Consider the following 15,859-nt stretch of genomic DNA (forward strand, 5'->3'; position numbering starts at 1 on the left):
AATGTCAAATCAATTGGTCGCCCACAGTCTGGGAGTGCCGGCGAGGCGCGCAGCCGTCCACGCAATGCACTGGGCACCAGAAAGGACCGGGACGGGTCCGCCCTACCATGCCGATACAAAAGAAAGGCACCCCTGCCATCATCCTGCGTACTGAGGCAACAACGCCCCAAGGAGTACCAACTCCAGACAACGGCCACCATAGCCGTACCAGGTGTCTTACCTGCATGAGGGGCAGACAGCCTAAACTGCTCCCCCTCGTGCCATCCTCCCTGATGGCACCACAATGTCTCGGGCATTATAGCCCTCATGGCTAGCCCCTCCATTCCATGCTAATCACCTGAAGTGCCTGCCTCCGGCATGAGGCTCACCTCTGTGGACATGCCAGGGGCCCCAACAGCCGAGTTCCAGGAACAACCACCGGAGGAGGATCTGGCCCGCCCTGTGAGGCCTAAGTGGCAAACGGCCTGAGCTCCTGTGCCACTGCACACGTTAGGGGCACAATTACGGGCGCCACACTGAAGAGGCTGTAACCCCAGGCAGCTCATCAGGGCAGGCAAAATAACAGGGTTGGGAGCTGGCAGAGCCCCAGTAGGGGAAAGCCCAGACCTGCGGTCCATGAGGAATTCAAAAGGGGGCCATAAACTGCTGTACTCTCTTACAGGCAGTAGGTGGCAGGGGCCCTACACCGCGCCAGCCCAACAAAGGGGAAGTATTTTCGGGAACTACCCGAGACCCCCTTTCAGCGCTGCCTTGGGGGACCAGCCCGGTCCTCCGCAGCCATCGTCGCCTGGCCGGTCCTGCAGAAGGCATGTCCCCGGGGATGGACAGGAGTGACTGGGGTCCCACAATAGGGGAAGGGGGGTGGCCGTCCCCGGTAGCCTGCACTACCAGCCCTACATCCCTGTCACACGTCACCCCGCAGGCCAGTCTAGAGGGAGAATATACAAACATCTCACAGTTGGAGCCATGGTGGGAACCAAACCAATGCCATCGGTGCTGTGAGGCAGTGATGCTAACCATTCCACCATCTGTACTGCCGGGAATGCCAGAGGGGCGTGCAGTGATCGTGGCAGTATTACCCCGCCCCATGCCTCTAACGGCCTCAGTATATATTATGGTGGTGCCCCTTATGGGAGTCGAAGCCTGCCTCATGGCGTTAACCATCGCGCCAAGATGCTGTACCTCCCCAATGTCGGGGACTGGGCAGTGGCATCATCCCAGCGGCCCTGCCGCCACAGGGGTAGTTGCGCCATGGGCACTAGCTCTGCCCAACCCCCGGGCTGCCAGGAGGTCCTGGCGCCATTGCCGCGGCCTACCCCTTAGTGATGGAAATCTAGTTCATTTTAGTGACTATTTCATTATGATCTAGTTCCCCAAAAGATTAGCTCAGAAGCTACCATATATATATACTCGAGGATAAGCTCACTGTTCAATAACATTTTTATGCTGAAAATTGCCCGTCTCGGCTTATACTCAATTGAGGGTCCCACTCGAGTCAATAAGCTTTCCCAGTTTTCGATGTAGACTTAGGTGCTTAGTCTTATATTCGGGACGACCCCCACTCGAGCCTACATACGGCAGTCCGTCCGGCTCATTATCCCATCAGAGACTGAGAGGCGTGATTAGAACTAGATGAACCAGACTAACTTATTACACGCAGAGCAGGGATTTAAATATTCGCTCATTGGAGGAGTAATATCCTTGTTAGGATGATCAGATGGGAAATAATCTGATTTATTAAACCTATTTAGAAGCAGTAAATTATACAGCACCCTTATACCCACTTCACACTGCGCTGAACGGTATATTGCCGTTGTTAGCTGATTTACCGGTGAAAGATCACCGATATTCCAAAACAGTCCTACACGTTTTAGGGCCATTTGTTATGCAGTGAGAATGGCTCGAAACGGTATTTAGCAAAAACAAACATCAGACTACAGACCCGTCCCCTACCTACTGCCTTGAAACGTGTTGAGGGGATCAAACGGGTTGATTGATGTGAATGGTATTCAAATGGCATTCAAAGCGGCCATCTACTGCAATGTCAATGCTGAGACCTGTCTTGAATACCGCCTTAAATACAGCTTTGTAAAGCGTTTAGGCAGTGCTAAAGCGCACTATAGGGACCTACTCTTTGTTTAGCTCTACCAAACTTATCCCCTTTTGGTTATTATTTTAACTTCCATAATATGCCATTGAAATACCCAAATTCAGAGCAATATACTGTCACTATTTGCTTTCAACATACAGTATGTAACATGTCCCTTTCCCCAATCTAACTGACTTTGGAGAGAGATAAAGTAAGAGTTTGCAAAATATCCAGTCAGTTTCTGTCATTTATCTTCCACAGCCTAAATGTGACCTAAGCCGATCGGTTGCTAGGGGAAACTGCTCCACTTATGTATTATGAAGGTTCATACACATCCCCTTTGTCCTGTGGAGTAAACAGAGTTACAGTATATAACATCCTATACATGATTGGGAGTGTAGCTCGTGACCTAATAGGAAGGCAGCATGGCAGTTCATACTATGGTTCAGCTGCATACACACCATACATGTGCCTGAGCACGGCAGTACCACACATGGCAGCCCAGAGGCACTGTATAGTCTCATTATGGCTGTATGAGTAAGAGATTAGTTTAGGGATCTGTAGGAAGGGAACTGAACTACTGAACTATTTACATGACTCATGAGTCACCAGTACAATGTAGATCCACACATTCTAGACCATGTCTGAGCTCAGCACGGCCCCCTGTGGCAGCAATCATGTACTGCCTCCTATGTACTGCATGAGAGCTGAATAACCTGGCTGCTGCGGGGCACCTACCCAGATCCCAGCAGAAGATTTTGCACAGCAGTATGCTCAGGCCCCTAGGGGTGTTAGCGGGGGCTGCTGGCACCATCTGGGCCCTATTCGGCCCCCTGACCTCCTCCCCGGCTCGCCCACGGCCTCTACCCGGTCTATTAATTGTGGGAGAGGGGGCTCCGGAGGGGAGACCCCCCTGGGTCAGCCTGGAAGCCAGGATGGGACTGGATGAGGGGCGAGAGCCCTGACTGCGCCTATTGGCGCCCTGTGCATGCAGAGGGGTGGCCTGTGTGGCCTGTAACGCAGCGCCTCTAGTGCGGGTGCCCTGACAGCGCCTATGGCCGCCCTGTGCCTGAGTGGCCTGCGCCACGGTGCCCCTGGAGCGGGTATGTCTGCGCCTATGGGCGCCCGGTGGCTGCTGTGGCTCCCGCTGCGCGGCCTGTGGCGCCGCGCTTCGGGCGCTGGCTCGGGCGGAAGGCCGCGATCCAGGCCTGGCATAGTCGGCCGGCGTGCGGGGGCCTAGCCCGCTCGCACTGTTACTCGCTGGGCGGGCGCTACCCCTGCCCGATCCCCCTTGGCTGCCGCGCGCGCTACCGCGCCCGCCGCGGCCTCTGCCTGGACTACGCGAGGTCCGGCGCCCGGCCGCGTCATCAGCCGGCGCCGCGACCATCGCGTCCAGACGCGCAGGCGGCACAGGAGCAGCAGGACCGCGCCGCGATCCCCTCCGGTCCCCACTGGAACCACCAGGGACCGCGCCACTAGGCCCCGCCGCCTCCCAATCCGCCCCAGCGTCAGCGAGACGGGCGGGCAGGCGGATCGATCTGCGCGGCCTGTAGGCCATCTCAGAACAGAGGGACAGGTAGAGAAAAGAGGGGACAGATCTATGAGAGAAGAAAAAAGGGGGGTGGAAGACAGAGTGTTATTAGAGAAGGAAGGAAACGCTTGAAGACAAACAGAAATTTCTTGCTGCAAAGCAGCCTTGCCTGATCCTGCAGCACGCTTTTTCAGACAGAGGAAGACTTCCTGTGAGTATGATCCTTTTCTTCCCTGTCTATACTCCTCCCACCACTCTGATAGGCCTTGTGCCCATCCTATCAGCATATCAGCTGACCTTCCAGCGTAACCTGGGGAACCATCAGGGGTTTATGCTCACTCAGTGCTTATTCAGCATTCGTGGTTCTTTCATTCCTTTAAGAATTATTTCTGAAAAGCTTTGCTGTACTTCATTGTTTCTGTACTGTATTTTATTTATATAGAGCTCTTTCTCCATTAGGACTCAAAGCAGATAGAATGAATGGAATATTCATTCTATCTGCCTTGAGTCCTATTGGAGAAAGAGCTCTATATAAATAAAATAATAATAATAATAATAATAATAATAATTATTATTATTATTATTATTATTATTATTATTATTATTATTATTATTATTTATATGCAACCGCTTTCTGTGACATTACTAACAAAACCTGTCTTTTTAGCCACCTGTCTTTAAATCCCAGTCATTGTTCAAGAATTGCGCTTAAATTTCTGATAACGATGGGGAATTTACTAATGCCCCTTTCAGACCGCACTTTAAAAACGGTATATTGCCGTTTTTTTACCGTTTTAAAACGGTAATGTGTGCGGTCTGAAAGGTGCAGGACCACTTAACCGGTTAGAAATTTTTTTTTTCTAACCGGTTAAAATGCAGGGTCCTACCCGTTTCAGAACCGGTATTTTAGGCTCAAAATCGGTTCTGAAACGGTATTTAGGACCCAGCCAATGAGCTGGGTCCTAAATTCAGCACAGTGAATACTTAATGAGCGCTCAATAAGTATTCACAGCACTGGAGCCCCCCCCGCGCGCGCGTCGACACCCCCCGTGCGCGTGTCGACGCCCCCCACGTGTCGGCGCCCCCCCGTGTCGACTTACCCCGTGCCGGTATCTCCGTTGTGGTTTCCGGCACTGCAGCTCAGTATGCTCGGAAAGCACTTATGAAAAAAGTGTCTTTCAGAAAATGGCTGCCCCCATACGAAAGACAGTTTTTTTAAACAGGGTTTCCTTTGGGGCAGCCATTTTCTGGAAGACACTTTTTTCATAAGTGCTTTCCGAGCATACTGAGCTGCAGTGCCGGGATCCACAACGGAGGTACCGGCACGGGGTAAGTCGACACGGGGGGGGGGGGGGGCGTCGACACGCGCGGGGGGCGTCGACACGCGTGGGGGGCGTCGACATGCGCGGGGGGCGTCGACACGCTCTCGGTCGACACGCGCGAGGGGGGGGAGGAGGGGGGAGCTGCACGGAGGGGAGGGCTGAAGGCTGCACTGGCTTTGACCCTGTATTTGGAAAGTTTCCAAAAACGGGTCTGCCAGTGTCAAAAAATCGGCACTTAAACGGTAATATACCGTTTAAGTGCTGCGGTGTGAAAGGGGTTTTATCTGGCAGACCCGTTTTTGGAAACGTTTCCAAATACAGGGTCAAAGCCAGAGATGCGGTCTGAAAGCAGCATTAGATATGAGTTCTATTTCACATGGGATGTTGGAATAGGCAACCAATCATATATTATGATTAGCTACCTTCTCAAATATAATATATAGTATCTGATTGGTTGCCCATAGCATCATCCCATCTGAAATAGAACTCCCATCTTAGAAAATTTCCCCCCATGTGTCCAAATCTGTACTGTGACTCATTATACACAAAATCAGAGTGTGTGTTCAGAAACACATCAACCATGGACATCAGCATAGCATGCAACTCCAAATCAGTCCCTATATGGAGGTAAAACACAGCTGGAAGTCACTAGTTTATCCTAACAACCTGCTTCTTATTTAACAGGAAGCAGTCATTGAAGAAGGAACTATTGCTTATGAAAACTGGATTGTGCCAGGAAGCCCTGTCTATAGGGAATTTTGGATTTTTCATGTATTAAACCCAGACGATGTCATACAAGGGATACAGCCAATATTAGAGCAAAAAGGGCCTTACACATATTTGTAAGTATGACTGAATTTAATTGCTGTATTAACTCACATCTTTTATTCCTGCATTTTTACATCACATGAGCAAGTCTTATGGTGCCCATAAATCTTAAGTGATTTTTTTCCAGCACCCGATGTTGCATGCCATCTGCTGCATGCCATTGGGTTCTGGAAGAGGGCTGGCAGGTGTCGGTGTAGCGGAGCGGGCAGCAGAAGGGATGGTGGGTGGCGGTAATCATCAGCAGGCAAAAAAAAATTCAAAACACTGATTGTTTGAGAGAGCTCTCAGCCAATCAGAGGCCTCACATTCCGGTGGCCACTGATTGACTGAGAGAGCTCTCTCTCAGCCAATCCGAGGGCCACCCAGTCTTTTGAATAGTTTTTTTCAAATTCTGCTGCCCACCGCCAGCCCTCCTGCTTCCCGCCGCTAGCCCTCCAGCTTCCCGCTGCCCACTGATCGCATTGCATGCAATCGCATGTGGTGAAAACCCACATGCGATCGCACATGCAATGTGATAAATATTATGTGCAGCACAAAATATTTATCGACACAACATTCCACAGGTGGGCCTGCATCGGGTTACACATGTGATGGCATGTGATCTATGCACTATTATGCTTTATCAAAATCGCATGGATCGCATGCCATAACTCAGATGTGTATGGGCACCATTTTATAGGTTTACTATAAAGAAGAAATGTGTCATAAGGTGCACATACATGGTACAATTGTTGGGTGCGATGAGATGCGCACTCGCGCACACATTTCATCGCATTTGCATTGCATTGCAAAACGTATACTCAAATTTGCATACAATAATAATGTACCGTGTATGGGCACTTATAGTTTGCATCCATTGCATATAATTTCCTGGGCACATTGGTACTATAAGATATGCATGTGATGCAGCTCCTGCAAGGCACTGCAATAATGACTTGGTCACTGTACTTGGTCATAATGTAAATGTTTTGTTTATTTTACTTTTATAGGGGAGGGGGGCCTCGTGAAAGTTACCCCAGGGTGTCTTGGAAATCGGGTCCCCCTCCCGGCCCCCTGGAAAGGTGGGCAATACTTCCCCGATTGTGAGACGCCCACCCATTCACCCAGGGTCCCTGAATTTAAATAGAGCAACCCAGTGTTCAAATACCGTGATTCGCGGCGTGTCGGGAGAAGCGGGGCTAAAATGACATAATTTTAGCCATGCCCCCTCCTCGGAGACCCACAAATCCCGGTATTTGCAGGGCAGGGCTTTATGATGCCGATATCAGGCCCCACCCCCGCAGCTCTGCTGACAGTCTCCTCTCTGGGCTTCTCCTGGAAGGAGGGGGGGGGGGGGCTGTAGAAGTAGGCAACCCTGAGTTACCCTTCAATAAATATTCACTTAGAACCACCAAGATTAAGAATAGCTACAGTACTATGTATAAAAGAAATAGGGATTTTGTTCAAGAAAACTTTGTAGAGTCTGTGTCAGAACTTTGTAGAATCTGTGTCAGAACTTTGTAGAATCTGTGTCAGAACTTTGTAGAATCTGTGTCTGTCTCTGGGATTGGAGACAGATGGCTACTGTGTTGTTTTCATGTTAAGAAAATGACCTTTGCTCTAGCAAATATAGTATGCTGTAACAGGAATCCACAATGCAAATCACAGCTCAGTGATGCAGTGCAGACGGGAAATCACTTCAGGAAAATGTATTGGTAATGCGTCATTTAACATTTTACTTCACGATACCGTTACTGATATGCATGTTAACAATATTTTTGTGCCTATAACCTACTGTGCATTCATTATGGGCCTAATTCAGACCTGATTGCAGGGCTGCTCATTTTTGAAGTCTTGTTATCAGGTATACGCCTCCCCGTGAAACAATGTGTTCGGGGCCGGAGCTGTCAACACACACCTTTCCCTTGTTATTTTCTCTGATTATACAACTGACCACTTTTAATTGATTAATATCTTAAATTAATATCTTATTATTAGCGCAATCACATCTTCTCCTATTCTCCTATATACTGCATTGGGGTTGACTACCCCTTTTTTCTTAGATTGCTGCTTAAAGCCAAGCACACTCATACCAAGCACCTTTAGTGATATAGCATCTATATCCTCTTTTTTTACCTTCCCCTAAAACAGTGGCGTAACTATAGCGCCGCAGCCACCGCGACAGCGGGGAGGCGCCGGGGATCTGCGGGCGCTATTGTAACTCCCCCCAGCAGTGTGCAGCAGGGAGTGAGCAGGGGGGTCCTTGCGGCGCGGCGGTAGCCTGGATGTCCCTGCTGCGCTGAGTATGATGTTGCCGGGGTCCCTGCAAACAATGTGCTACCCGCCGTGCAGCGGATGAAGGTAGGGTTAGGGTCAGGCTGCAGGGTGGTTATATTTTGGTGCTGGGGAATGGAGGTTAGAGTTAGCCACTAGTGGGGACAGATAGGATTAGGCTACTAGGGCAGGGCTAGGCAGCAGGAAGGGAAGGTAAGAGTTAAGGGGAAGGATAAGTACAGTATACCTATTTGACAACTGTCAGGATTTCCTCTATTGGGATGCCAGCATTGTATTCTGACCGCCAGTATATATACATGTGGACAGCATGATTTAATAAAACAAAACAACCAAAGCAACAACAAAAAAAATACAAATATAAAAAATTAACACCCCCCCCCCACACCCTTTTACAAAAAAAACCACAACAGATATGTATATATACATTTACAATGCGTTTACTAACTTAAACTTGGAGTTCTTGCCGGGGCTGTTGCTGATCAGGGTAGGAACTGGAAGAGGAGGGTGAAGCCTGGAGTCAGACAGACTCTGCAAAGGCCCATGGGAGGAGCTCCTGCAGCTGGGCATGCGCAGCAGCCCTCCTTCTTGACCAGCGGCCATTTTCATTAGTGGCAGTGAGACAACCCTACCGGCAGCCGCAGCGCGGCATCACCACAGCCAATCCTCTATAGCACCACTTGGGCGCTAACGCTGGCGGGCGGCTCAGCTCAAAAGTGCATGAGAAGAGCCACTGTGGGCAGCAGTGCTGACACTTGGGTGCCCCACTGACCACCAATGCTAGTGGAGCCAGCCAGGCCACCCCTAGGCATAGGCCAATGCCCTAGGCAATTGCCTAGTCTTCCTATGCCTAGATCCGGCTCTATATGGGCTGTACGCATGAGCAGTCTATCGATAATCACCCCACCTCAGGCTTTCCTACCCTCCCGGAATGGCTGGGAGGCTCCCATATATGGGGTCCACCTCCGGCCCCCAGGGAAGGTGGGATAGTCTCCCGCTTGCTGCACAGTGCCCCAGAAAACCCATTCCCCACTGATTCAATTACCGGAATTTGCAGGTCCGAGGACAGGGTGGTGCTATTTTGACACAAGCTGCAGCGTTTTGCATCATTTAAGCCCGGCCCTCTCTGTGGACCCGCAAATCACAATTTTTTTGTGGTATGGGGATGGGGCCTAGTGAATGCACTTGCTGATGCCAGCACCCAGCTAGGTCTACATCGGTACAGGGGTGCAGTAAGGGCTTCTCCGGTGGACGATGTGGTCCATGAGCCAAGGAGGACAGGTTGTCGGCACCCACCTCTTGTCACTCCTCTGCTGCTCTTAGGGCCACGACAGAGGAGAGGGGAGCAGAGTCTGCATGCAGACAGAGACCCTGGGCTCCTCCAATTTGGCTGCCACCTAAGAGTAGACAGACTCTAGAGGTCATCCCGCATGTGACAGGAGTGCATTATGTACAGCTTTACCCAGAAGTGTGGATTCCAGGAGTGCTGGTGCGCTGAGCGCATTTAGCATGTAACCCCTGCCAATGAGCATGAAGCCCATGGCAACAAACATGAAACCCCTGGCAATGAGCAAGAAACCTATGACAACAAGCATTTAGGTAAGTGGCACTTTAGGGACACTAGTAAGGGCATTGTGTGTGTAAGCAGCACTGCAGGAGCATTATGTGTGTAAGCAACACTTCATGGGTATTGCGTGTTTAAGCAGCACTTCAGGGGGAATTTTGTGTAAGCGGCACTACTGGGATTGTTATGTGTGTAAGCAGCACTACTGGGGGCATTATGTGTAAGTGGCACTAGAGGGGGCATTATGTGTGGATGCTGCACTAGTGACCTCATTGTGTGTGTCACTGCAGGAGCATCATGCATGTAAGGGGCACATGCGGGGCCAAAATCATTGGATAGTCAGCGACCATTGAATGATATCTACCCTGCTCGCTGACTTAGACTTGCAGAGCCAGAGAACTGTCATCCTGTTACATCAGACGCCCTCTTCCAGCAGGCAGCTGCCGGTCCGCATTCGCATTTTGATGCCCATTGTTTTCCTGGGCGCACCCAGCGTTTATGTGGGTATGCCCAGATATGTTTCCTACCCACCTCCCTCCCACCCCCTGTGCAAGCACCATGGGGACAGTGCAAGTCACCAAAGGTGCCTGCACAGCAGCCCTGCACATGCACATATACGAAAATGCACATGCAATAAACATCAGTCCCCCGTGTGAACATGCTGGGGACTGAGTCAGTTGGAATCAGGGCTTATGTGTGTAAGCAGCACTGCAGGGGCATTATGTGTATAAGCGGAATTACAGGGGTGTATTATGTGTGTGCGGTGCGGTGGGGGGGGGGGGGGGGTGCAAAATGTATAACTCTGCCATTGCATGTACTGTATAGCATGAAGTGCTGGAAATGCTGGCTAAACCAGGAGAATATGCACAAAAGATGTATCTTTTTCCATGAAACCATTGGCAATAAATAATTAGAGGCCTTATTATGGGGCATCATTTGTAAGGGGCACTTTTGTGTGTTGGACATAAAATGGTGTCGGTGGCATAACTGAGTTTGGTATAATGGGGCTGATTCTGGTTGACTTGGTAAACTTACAGATAGTGGTAGATGCTCAAATTAGTTCAGTAAAACTTTTCAGGTGCATGCAAGGGAGGGGTTAATACTTAGTAAGTAACAAGACATTGGTTCCCCCGGCACACTATGTGCCGGGGGAACCAATGTCTTGTTACTGACTTGGTAAACTGCATGGATTGCAGATTACAGAGTTCCAGAGAGCCTGCCCTGCCACTCCTAAGAAAATCCCTCCCCCTGCCACCGCTTCCCCTTGCAACCTTGCGAGGGGATGTGTACCAAAAACACATCCCCTTTGCATGTGCCGCTGCTGGAGAATGATTTCTCCTGAACTCGCAAATAAAAGTGAGGTTTATTTTTGTGGGCCGGGATGAAGACAGGGTGGCAGCTGACGTCATATGGCATCAGCCGCCACCCCCGGCACACATCAGAATGCCTGGTGGTAGCACCCATGCTCACCTGTCATATATATTGGTTTTAATTGGGTTCCTGACATTTATTAGACTGCATGCAGAGCAAGGTGAGACCTGCTCACATGTATATTATCAGATGGGAAGGGGAATTTCTGGGATGTGGGTCCCCCTGGACTGCTGTGGCTTTGTGGCCTCAGGAGCAACACAGATTAACACTTATTTTCATATTTCCTTTCATCCCTATCATGTGTTCCTACCTTCACTTCTCACTACTTTACCTCTCACTACTTTATCTCTCATTTCGTTACCTCTCACTTGTTTACCCCTACTATTCTCAGCAGCCTCTCTCACTAACCTATCCTCACTATGTATATTTTTTTCACTCTTCTGTTGCCCTGGGGTCACTCAGCTGCTTCACTTTGTGGTGCCCCATGCCCTAGATTTGTAGTAGCCCTAAAATGCTAGGGACTTGCTCGACTAATGAGGTCACCGGGACTTGGTGGGCAAGCCATAACAAGAACCTTGCTAAAAATGCTAAATGTTATTAATTTATTGGGAGTTTGAATTGTGCACCTGCAACCTTGTCTTTGTATGCAGTACTACTCCTTAGTATATAGACAATAAGATATGGCACTAATCTTGTCCATATCTTCTTTCACATCTCTACTTAACCTTTTCCCTTCCTGCCTCCTGCTTCCTCTCTCCTGTTGCCTGTCACCATCATGCTTGTCTCTTCATTCTGTCCCTCTCATTAGGCACTGTCCCCTCTGCATTTAGGCATTCCCTTGTCTGCTCCAGTCTTATAAACCATTCATAACTCACCCTTGGTCCTAACACTTTCTCTTTCTACCCCATCTGTCTCCTCCCATTTGCCTCCAAACTCAATAAATGGATTGTCTACAGCCACTTTACCACCTTTCTCTGCTACTACTCCCTATTTGACTCATTTCAGTCTGGCTTTCATTCTCTCTACTCCACAAACACTGCCCTCACTCAAGTCAGCAATGACCCTATTGCTACCAAATACAAGGGCCACTTTTAGCTAATTCTCCTTGACATCTCTTTTGCTTTTGACACCATGGACCACCCTCTCGTTCTTTGGTCAATCAGGGGTAGATTTAGGAGCTGATTGGACGGTGATAAAAAACAGACACTTTATCACTTCACCAAGCTTAATAAATCTACCCCTCAGTCTGCATGAAATTTCCCTCTCTTGGCTGTTACGTCTCTAACCTCTCTATCTCCTCTCCTGACATTCTGACTACAGGTACAGTAGGTAATCTTGAATCTCTTTAATTTTTTTTTAAAACTTTATTTGATCTCATTGGGTGAAAAGTGACCAAATTGGATGTGTTTGACATCCGATCTGATGCGCGGTTCCATGTGCAGCGGATTGGCGTTGGAGGTTGGACCTACTTTAGTTCTTTTGATAAATTCTATAGAAAAAATCTATTCATTTTTACAATATGGGGGAAAATTTACTAAATGAAATTTGTAAAAAATAGGTGTATTTGTATCCAGAAATACACTTATTTTTGACATTTACTATCCCGAAAATACGGCAATTCGTATTTGTATTGATAGCACATCAATACGAATACTAATTGCCATATTTTATCATTATTATTATCATTTGGGTGCATATTTCAGCTACTATAGATATGCTACCAGAGGAAAATATAAAATGCACAACAATTAAAATGGAAGTGACCCGCCCCCAAATAAATTGTAGAAATAAAGCGACCAGTATGTAAGAGCCGGCATGTGGTCGATGGGTCAACAATGTCTAGGTCCACACTCATCCGTGACTAGACTGACCACTAATGGTCGACACCTGTAATTGATCAACATACCATAGGTCAGCATTAACAGAAGCTTAAGGTTGAAACAAGCTTAAGGTCGACATGGATATGGTTGACCTTGAGTTTTTAACTTTTTTTGGTGTAGACTCAGTTGATTCATACTTTACTATCCAAGTGGGCACAGAGTGAGAATATAATAGTGTGCCGAGCGCAGCGAGCTACCATACTCGGAGACGTGGCACTCTTATACCATATGATAAATACATTGTGTCGACCTTCTGAATGTCGACCATGTCCATGTCAACTTTAAACTTGTGTCGACCTTCTGACAATGTTGACCATTTCAGGTGTCACTGTCGACCATTAGTGGTCGACCAAGTGACTGTCGACCTAATATAACGTAACCGTAAGAGCCTTCATTGTTTGCCCTGATTGCAGAATAGGTTTGTATTTGCACTGTTTGCAATGCAACATGATTTTCTGGGATGCCAATTCTGTAGCCGGGGATATTTGCACCTTTTCTGATACATAGAGAAATTGTGAATGTCTTTTTTTTATCTTCACAGAGTCCGACATCTACCTAAATCCAATGTGACGCAAAACAATAATTACACTGTGACTTTTTCTCAACCAAATAATGCCATCTTCCAGCCACAAAAGTCTATTGGATCTGAAGATGATGTGTACACAGTTCTAGATTTGGCAGTTGCTGTAAGTAATGTACAGCATTGCAAACTATGTAATGGAATCTTCTGGGAACTATGCAATATACAGTACAAAAGTAATTAACTAAAGAAACGGGGGGTAAAAGAAAGGCCATCAGATGCAAAAAAAGATAGCTTTTATTTATTTTTATCTTATTACCATGAATGAGTAATGTTATTTTATATGCTGTAATTAGTTTAAAATACATATTGTAAGCAAAACTGCATACTTATTTACAAGAATAAGCTCAAAATTAAAATATGTACATTCATTTGTAAGGAGTGATTTATAAGTAAATGACAAAAAAAAAAAAAAACGTAAATCGTCATATACAGTACTGTACAGTATATTGCACAACCTTGTAAATGCATTTTAAACTCTTACAAGAGTGCTGCAAATCATAACATGATGGGAATTGTCATTTGTATGCGCAACTGATGCAATGTATGTACAGTATGTCCTGTTATCCCTCTTGACTTGAAGCTGCACTGTATCCACAAAAAATTCCTAGTATACGAGAGTATACGTGGCCAATAAAGTGATTCTGATTCTGTAAACCTATGTGTAATAGTGCTACAGTTGTATAAAAATATTATACAATAATTCTGTAATCACACAGAATGGAAAATAATCAGGCTGCCATTAATGCATATAAGGATTTGGGTATATTATCAAATGTCGATGTTCATACATTTTACATAGATGAAAATTGATCTACTGGTACATAATTGTTATGTTTCAGAAGCTAAAACACACGTTAGTCAGCGGACAATTTTTTATATTCATTTTAAAATGCTAGATTAGAATATGTGTGTTTTAGCACCTGAAACACATCGATTTGAATTTGATCAAAATCGAACTTTAGTACTATACCCTGGTGTCACAGAAGGATCCCACACTACCTCTATTGATAAAATGATGTCCTCTAGATTAAGGGCCTGGTTCACTAAGCTGTGTATGATGGCAGTCCTGCAAACATAAACACTGCAGGAATCCCTGCATTTGCGCTCTAGCACATATCCCCGTGTGTAGTACCCATAAGAATAGGAGAGTTTATGCTGGACTTTAGGAGAGTTTATGCTGGAGTTTTAATTAATTATTTACCTTTAATCATTTCTGAGATATTGAAGGTTACAAGTAAAGTATTATCCCAGTAAGCACTATTTTTATCATTTAATTATATGGCACCAAAAGGGATCCACAGCGCCCAGTTACAGAGTTCCTAAACAAGAAAACAAAACAAGAAAACAATGACTTACACTGTAGGACAAATACAGGGTATATAAATATATCTGCATCAGCAGACAATACTGAAATAAGTATAAGGGTGGCGTAAAATGTGAGGGATTAGATGCCATCAAAGACAAAGTATGGAGATGGTTTAGGTAAAAGAAGGAAGGGTACATGAGGGAAGAGCGCCCTGCTCATGAGAGCTTACATTCTAGAGGATTCACTATCCTCCGTTGCCTAGGTATTACGTTGCAATCATCATCAGCACTCCCCATCAGTGGTCAGCATGGTATTTTTTACTGGATTAGAACAACTGTAATAGTGATCCCACCACTGCCATAGGAGTGGCAATATGCCACCTCAATGCTGGCTTTGTCCACAACCACCTGATACTGAAAGGTTATGGTACTATTAGTAGACAATGTCTAGGTCGACAGTCACTAGGTCGACCACTAATGGTTGACAGTGACTAGGTCAACACCTTGAAATGGTTGACATACCCAAGGTTGACACTGACAAAAGGTCAACATCGACATCGACATGATCAACAGGAATAAGGTCGACATGAATTTTTAATTTGTTTCTGTCTATGTAGACATATGACAACATGCTGCGATCATCAAAGTATTATATTAACACTCTATGCCCACTTGGAGAGTAAAGTATGAAAAACCACCTTTTTTTATTTTTAAGTGAAAAACTCATGTTGAGCTTATTCATGTTGACCATAGATAAATTGACCATAAGCTTGTGTCGACCTTTGGTCAGTGTCGACCTTGGGTATGTGGACCATTTCAGGGGGTCAACCTGGTTACCGTTGACCATTAGTATCATATATGCCATATATGTATCACAATGTCAATAGTCCCAATGTGTATCGTATTAATCAGCTTCAAGATGATTTCATGTACCTCAAAGATAAAAAGAAAAAGATGGCCCTTCTCATAGTGCAGATACTCTGATGATACAAAAATGTAAGAAAAATATAATAATGGATATACTTCTTATCAAAAGAAAAAGAAAAAGAATAATCACATGGTCTTGGTTGTAATTCTGATTCAGGTCCCAATTGGCAAAATATCCCCCTTTCAGT

The 15,859-nt window shown here is 46.6% G+C and overlaps 1 protein-coding gene across 1 annotated transcript in view; it reads left to right on the plus strand.

Annotated features, from left to right (window-relative positions):
• The window catches only part of CD36 (CD36 molecule (CD36 blood group)), a 48,325-nt gene that overhangs the window by 8,571 nt on the left and 23,895 nt on the right, over positions 1–15,859 (plus strand). Inside the window, exons 2-3 of the mRNA XM_083183066.1 lie at positions 5,627–5,784; positions 13,398–13,542. Coding sequence (XP_083039192.1) covers positions 5,627–5,784; positions 13,398–13,542 — 303 coding nt within the window. The remainder of the gene's footprint in view (positions 1–5,626; positions 5,785–13,397; positions 13,543–15,859) is intronic.

This window comes from Crinia signifera, chromosome 4 (genome assembly GCF_055691185.1).
Source record: "Crinia signifera chromosome 4, ASM5569118v1, whole genome shotgun sequence".
NCBI lineage: Eukaryota > Metazoa > Chordata > Amphibia > Anura > Myobatrachidae > Crinia > Crinia signifera.